Source organism: Oenanthe melanoleuca, chromosome 2 (assembly GCF_029582105.1).
Source record: "Oenanthe melanoleuca isolate GR-GAL-2019-014 chromosome 2, OMel1.0, whole genome shotgun sequence".
Classification (NCBI taxonomy): domain Eukaryota; kingdom Metazoa; phylum Chordata; class Aves; order Passeriformes; family Muscicapidae; genus Oenanthe; species Oenanthe melanoleuca.
In genome coordinates, this window is record NC_079335.1 from 7,186,845 (window position 1) to 7,193,237 (window position 6,393).

Sequence of the window (6,393 nt, forward strand, 5' to 3'; positions counted from 1 at the left end):
GGTGCCAGGCCAATATAATGAGATACAATAAGAAAAAGGACAGGGTCCTGTTCTTGGCTCATGACGAGCTCCTGTGGTGCTCCAGCGACAGAGTGGCTGAAAAACAAACATGAGCCAACATGTGCCCAGGTGAGCAAGAGGACAAGTGGCATCCTGGCCTTCTGTGTAAGCACCAGTGTGGCCAGCAGGACCACGGCAGTGATATTCCCTCTGTGCTGGGCCCTGGGGAAGCCACACCTCAAGTGCTGTATGCAGATGTGTGCCGCAGTTGAGGTACGATTAGTGAGTGATGACTCTGCACAAATTAAGGGGCCAATGAGATCATCTACCAAAGTCAGCAGCAGAGATTTTATTTAACAATAAATGCAAAGTAGAGAGATAAAAGAGGAATAGAAAATTAAAGGAAGGGAAGGAGAGAGGAGAAACGAACAGGGAAAAGGAGAGGGCAGGGATGGAGATATCAAGCAGTAAAGAGACATTGGCACCACCAATGTCCCATCAGTCTTTCCTCACCCTGCACTCTTCACTGGTAGTGGGTCCAAAGGTTCCTATGAAGGTGGACGTGGGGGCCTTGGATCACTCTTCTGGGTTAACACCTTTCTCCAGTCCATGCTTTAGGGATCCAGGGAGGCATTTTCCTATTTGCCATATGAAAGCAGAATGGGTGTTCCTTCCTTTGCCTGCAATGCTGAGGTCCCAGGAGCATTTCTCAACTCCTAATGAAGCCTGGGGCACGGTGGGGATGCACTCACCCACTGCAGTCTGGGTCTAAAGTCAGCCCTGCGGGATTCTACAAGGCAGCGCTGTCATCCTTCTTCTGCTGGCTCTCCTCAACCAGGCTGCCTTGCTCTTGGCTTTGGGTGAGGGGCTGGGGTCAGCAGCAGGACCTACCTTTGGCACCTGGTAGCCCTGGGCACCATCCATCCATTAGTGAATCCACTACGAGCCTCCAGTGCCTTTGCCTCTGGGAGCTGCCTGGCCTGAGGGTTTGCGGCCATCTCTTGAGATCTGCCTGGTGCCAGCAGCCGGGCTCACTCCTCTGGTTGTCCCCTGAGGCAGCTGAAGGAGAAAAGCCGCCTCAGTGCCCGCCGGGCCCCCCTGACGATGGAGCGCCATCGCCGTGGGGCCGGGGGCTGTGGGACAGTGGGCCTGTCAGTGGGGGACGAAGGAACACTGCATGTCGGGGGCTGGGCAGGCACAGGGCAAGCTCTTGGCATTGCCTCAGCCCCACAGGGATTTTCCTGGGCAAGGCTGGCCTGAGAACAGATAGCTTCCATGCATGCTGCATTGGCTTCCTCCATGGGATTTGCAGTCGAGACACAAGCCGACGCCTTTGCCTCTTCGGGTGGTGCCCTGAGGAGAGCCTTGCTGTGCCCCTCATCACAGGGATCACTGACCAGAGGAGAACCTGCTGGCTCCGCTTCTTCATCGTGCAGGGGGAGACACAGTTCACTCTCTGGCTCACTGTCCCCCTCTCCTGCTGTGTCTCTGTCAGGGAGCTCTTCTTCCTCCCACTTTTCCAGTAACTGGTCTACACGAGTGTCCCAGCATGGCACGTCCTTGTTGTTAAAGAGAGACCACAGCTCTTCAAACAGGTCAGGAGGCACGAGCTGTGAGTGGTGTTCAGTCTCTCCTGCACAGTCTTTGCTCCAGCTGCAAATGCTGTGCGGCACCAAGGGGCTTTCTTGATCCACTGAGGAGAGGATGTCTTCCTCCAACTCCTCCAGCTCCTCTGCTGTGATATGCAGAAGGTGCTTTGAAGCCTCCTCAGTCTCCGTGCACGGCAGTTTGCCCTGGGCGCTTTGCTCTGCTGGCCGATGAGTTCCCTTCTCATCAGAGGGGTCTCCAGATGAAGACAAAGCTGAGAAGCCTAAGGTTTCCTCGGGCTCTGTGATGGGGAAAAGCTCACTGGGCCCCTCCTCCCAGGGATCTCCGGCCAGGGCAAAACCACCTGTCTCTGCCTTTTCCAATTCAAATGGGGCAAGAGACGCTCTGGGAGTCCCTGTCCCCGTCTCCTGCGGCCTCTGAGTCTGCAGACTCTTCCTTCTCATACTTCTCCTCTGGCTCGTTTAGCAATATGTTCACGGCCCACACCTTGTCTGAGGCGGAGCACAGCTCTGCAATCAGGCCAGGAGACAGGAGCTCAGAGGAGTTTTCTGTCTCTCCTGTGGAGCCTTCGGTCAAGCCAGGAGTGCTGGGGAGCACCTGGGCCTTTGAATCCGTCTCCTGGCAGACACATGAGTGCTTCTGGGTGCCAGTGGACTTGATGGATGTATCTTCACACAGGCACGGGGCACGGCCTCTAAGCAGGTCTCTGGATGTTTTGCCACCGTGCTCTCCCTGCACCTCAGAGAGCTCCTCCGTCTCGCTGTGCCCCAGGTGCTCCCAGGCAGGCTGGGTCCCTGTGTGCAGCGGCACAACACCTGCACCTCGCAGGGGGGGCAGGCGATGGCCCTGCCCTGCCACTGACCCTTGCCAGAGCCGTTCAGCTGAGCTGGGCGGGGAAGGTGTTACCTGGGCCCTGTCAGCAGCCAGAGAGCCCCATGGAGAAGGTGTCACAAGCTCTCGGCTGCGGCTGCTGACAGGGTCTGCAGACCGTGCTCTGCATTTGGGAGAAGACGCCGAGGCTGCTGGGGCTGCTGGCAGAGGGGGCAGCTTGACCCTTGTTGAGGCTGATTTTGGCATTTCAGGCCTGAACCAGCATGGAGGTGTCACTGTCAGTGGAGGGCCGTGGAGAGGCGGCAAGTCTGACACGGACAATATTTGTGTCCGTGTGACGGTGCCACTGTGGGGCAGAGAATGCCCCCTCTCCAGGCTGGCCTCCTTTGTTCTCTGTCCTGTTGGTGTCCGTGAGGTGCCCTGTCTGGGAGCCAGTCTGTCCCCGTGGAGGGGCATGATGGTCACCAATGTGACATCCGCTGCTGCCTGCGGCAGCCTCTGGGCCACCTGTGGGAAGCAGGAGGAGGGTCTGGGATGGAGGTGGCTGTGGGGACACGCTGTCCCTCCCTCGTGCTGGCAGGCCCAGGCCTGGCCCTAAAGCAGGTGCTGACCAGGGCAGCCAGGCTGGGCTGAGTTCCCAGCTCTGCTCATTGTCTCTGAGGCTTTCCTTCACCCAGGCCGCCCTGGCAACGGCTCCTCCCCAGAGCAAGGCCTGGTGCCAGGCCTGGCTGGCGGTCTCTGCCCCCAGCCCTCCCCCAGCTCCGTGCAGCCTCTCCCTCCATCCCCGTCCCTGACCTGTTGCCGCTTGGACAGCAGCGGCTGCCCCTCACGGGACTGGCAGTGGGCGTTCGCCTCCTGTCTCTTTGACATTTTGGCGGTGCTCTGACGAACACTGGCCAAAGGCACCCAAGAAAGCTGCTTCCTCTTGAGGAGCTGCTGCCTCGTGAGAGAGAGAGCTGCTGCCTCCTCAGAGAGCTGCTCTCCTGGGAGTGGCAATGCCAGGGGTTTGGCCCCACAAGAGCCCTCCGGGTCACCGCACGGGCCTGTGTCACAATGGCCTCCGGGCATGATGCCAGCGCGGGTCACAAAGGCCTGGTGGGCACGGCCACCCCTCGTCATGGAGAGACATGGAAACACCCTTGGTCACAAAGGCATTTTATTTCGACATTTGCCCCTTGACTTTGCTTACGTTTTTTCCTCTCCCACTATCCCACATCTCTCCCTTGGCCTACTGCTTGTTCCTCCCCTAAACATCCGCAAAGAATCCTGGTGCCCTACCAAACCACTTTTCCCACCCAGCCCACCCTGTGTCCCACCCCTTGGCCCCATGTCCTGTAGAAAGATAACCAGGAAGGCAGAAGCTCTGTTAGCGCTTCATCTGGCCACTACTGTAAAGACAAGTGTTTGTTTAAGAACACTAACAGCTAAGGAGGGCTAAGGATATTCCTAATTCTTTATTGGATGCAGGGTTGAACATGGTCACAAAGGAGGAGAAATACTCTGAGGTAATGAATGCCTTCTTTGCCTCTTGTCTTCAGTAGTCAGGCCAGTTATGCAGAGAACAAGCAGGCCCTGAGCCAGCAGGGAGGATAGGGAGCAGACTAGAGCCTCTGTAATCCTGGAGGAAATAGTTTGTGACCTGCAGAGCCACTGAGTCACTGACAGCTCTGCAGGGCTGGCCAGGGGTTCCCCCAAGCATGCTCAGGGACCTGTGGAAAAGCTCGCAAAAAAGCTCTCTGTCCTTTATTATCAGTCCTGGCCAGTCAGGAAATCCTAGATGACTGGAGGTGCCAAATGTGGCACCCATTCCCAAGCAGGATCTAGGATCTACAGGCCTGTCAGCCTGACCTCGGGACCTGTAAGGGTTCTGCAGCAGATCATTGTGAGGGGGTTCATATGGCCAGAAACAACAGCCAAGGGATCAGGCCCAGCCAGCATGGGTGTAGGAAGGCAGGTCCTGCCTGAGCAACCTGACATCCTTTGAGGTGTGGATGACCCACCTCAGGGCTGAGGGAAAAGCTGTGCATGGACTCTCCCTGGACTCAAGCAAATCCTTTGACTCCACGTCCCACAGCACAGTCCTGAACAAGCCATGCGCCCTGGGCTTGGGCAGTTGCACACTTCGCTGGGCTAAGAACTGTTGGGACTGGGCCCAGAGCATGGTGGGGAATGGTGCCACATCCAGGTGGTGTCTGGTCACTTGCGGTGTTTTCTGGGCCCAGTCCTGTTTGGTATCTGTCCTGCTCATGTGGCCAAGGGCATTGAGTGTACCTTCTGTGTTGTAACTCCCTGTTAACTCCCTCCTAGTTACTTACTCTGAGGGAGCTAAAGGGTGCTACATAAGATAAACAAAAGAATCCAGAAGAGGCTCTTTGTCTTTCTCAGGGATCTTGTTTATTGCATGATGACTCTCTGGCCTGTATCAGAATAATGTGATTTCCTTTCTGGCAGCCTTCAATATCAGAAGTTTCAGAATAAAATTCTGAAAATATTTTGTTTAATTTGAAGGTCATTTGACCTTGTTTCATGCTAACAATGATCAGGGACTTCAGTGATTCTATCATTTAGGAGTTAACTTCCTATACAGTCTGCAGTCACCTCTCTGAGACTAACCAAGCATGATCTTCTAGAAACTCCCTGGCACATCATTTCTGCTTGTAAATAATAAATACAATACTACTGGGTGGAACTACTCAGAGAAGTAAGCTCCAAAATTGGTCATAAGTGTTTGAAGTTTCAGACTTAAATCTTTCTAAGACTGAATATGTCATTCACACTAGAAAAGTCATCAACGTCTCCGGGGGCTGAGTGATATAAATGCAAAGCAGTTCATGGTTAGTTTTATTCTTTTCCAGAAGGCTTCAATTTACTACTTCTCCTGGGAAGAAAAGAGCATTTTCAAAGGCACAAAAGATGTGTGGACGCCCATCTCTTATTTATATCTTTGAAAGTCGCCATTTAAGTAGGATGATTTACTTAATAACCATATTTTATTTTATTCTTTACCAATCTGCTTCATTAAATCCTTAAAAACATTTTTCCTCTTAAAATTAATTCTGACCAAAAAAAAAAAGGCCTGGGCATTTCAGTCACTACCTCTCAAAGCACCCCAGTTGCATTAATGTAAGCTCCTCTGTTTTCAGCCATTATTATAAGACACCAAAATTTATTTTTATAAGGTTGCTAGGCAGTTAAACCACCTTGCAAGAAACGAACTATTTGTGTGAAAGTATGTACAACAAAGTTATTGATGGAATCCTAAATGAAAAAAAGAATACATGAGAGCTAAATCTGGAGATATTTACTGGCGCTGTGCTATTATATTCCAGCAACACTGACATTTCAGTCTGCAGTTTCCAACAGCCACTGCTATATAATTTAAGCCCCAAAATCAAAACTGTCAGTGCTTTTGGACCCATGAGATGGGGGAAAAGTTGATTTTAAAGCAGCATTTTTCTTTCCTCCAACTTTCTGTGTCTAACAAGTACACTGTAAGTTTCACACATATTTCCTCCTGGAAAAAGACTTCTTCACCGCCTTTGATACAAAACTGTAGAACCACAAGAGTTATTTAGGTGTAAGGGGACATTCAGAATTCATAGAATGGCTTTGGTTAGAAGGGACATTCAAGATCATCTATTCCTACCTCTGAATTAATAGTTTGCATCTGTTCCAAATTCTTGTGGAAAGCATGGCCAGTTTTGCAGCAGGATCTGACCTGGAAACCAGAAGCACCAGAAGTTCAGAAGGGTTATAAATCACATGAGCATTGTCTGTTACAAATCTCACAAATCCCATAAGTTCATTCTCTTTTTGACACACCGACTTTTTCCTCCTCTCTGTGCAGAGACTGTGGGAATGTTCATTCTGGGCAAAGCAAGCAGGAGAAGGTTGTGCCATCTACACTGTACCCCAGCCCCAAATTTATATACCTTTACCATAAGATGTGTTAAA

At 52.1% G+C, this 6,393-nt stretch overlaps 1 protein-coding gene across 1 annotated transcript; it reads right to left on the reverse strand.

Moving 5' to 3' along the window:
• Nucleotides 1-327: 327 nt before the first annotated feature.
• Nucleotides 328-3,558, reverse strand: LOC130250084 (uncharacterized). The gene is made up of 2 exons (XM_056485422.1): nucleotides 3,235-3,558; nucleotides 328-2,946 (listed from the first exon to the last, which is right to left on the reverse strand). Exons 1-2 carry the CDS (start codon nucleotides 3,556-3,558, stop codon nucleotides 1,972-1,974), a joined length of 1,299 nt encoding a protein of 432 aa, XP_056341397.1. The 3' UTR covers nucleotides 328-1,971.
• Between the last annotated feature and the right edge of the window lie 2,835 nt (nucleotides 3,559-6,393).

What these genes read in the sequence shown, in the direction of transcription:
- LOC130250084 (XM_056485422.1), bottom strand. Translation starts at nt 3,558, where the DNA reads ATGACGAGGGGTGGCCGTGCCCACCAGGCCTTTGTGACCCGCGCTGGC. An exon ending in TGCTGTCCAAGCGGCAACAG is followed by an intron (nt 2,947 to 3,234) that starts GTCAGGGACGGG and finishes TGCTTCCCACAG; the next exon opens with GTGGCCCAGAGGCTGCCGCA.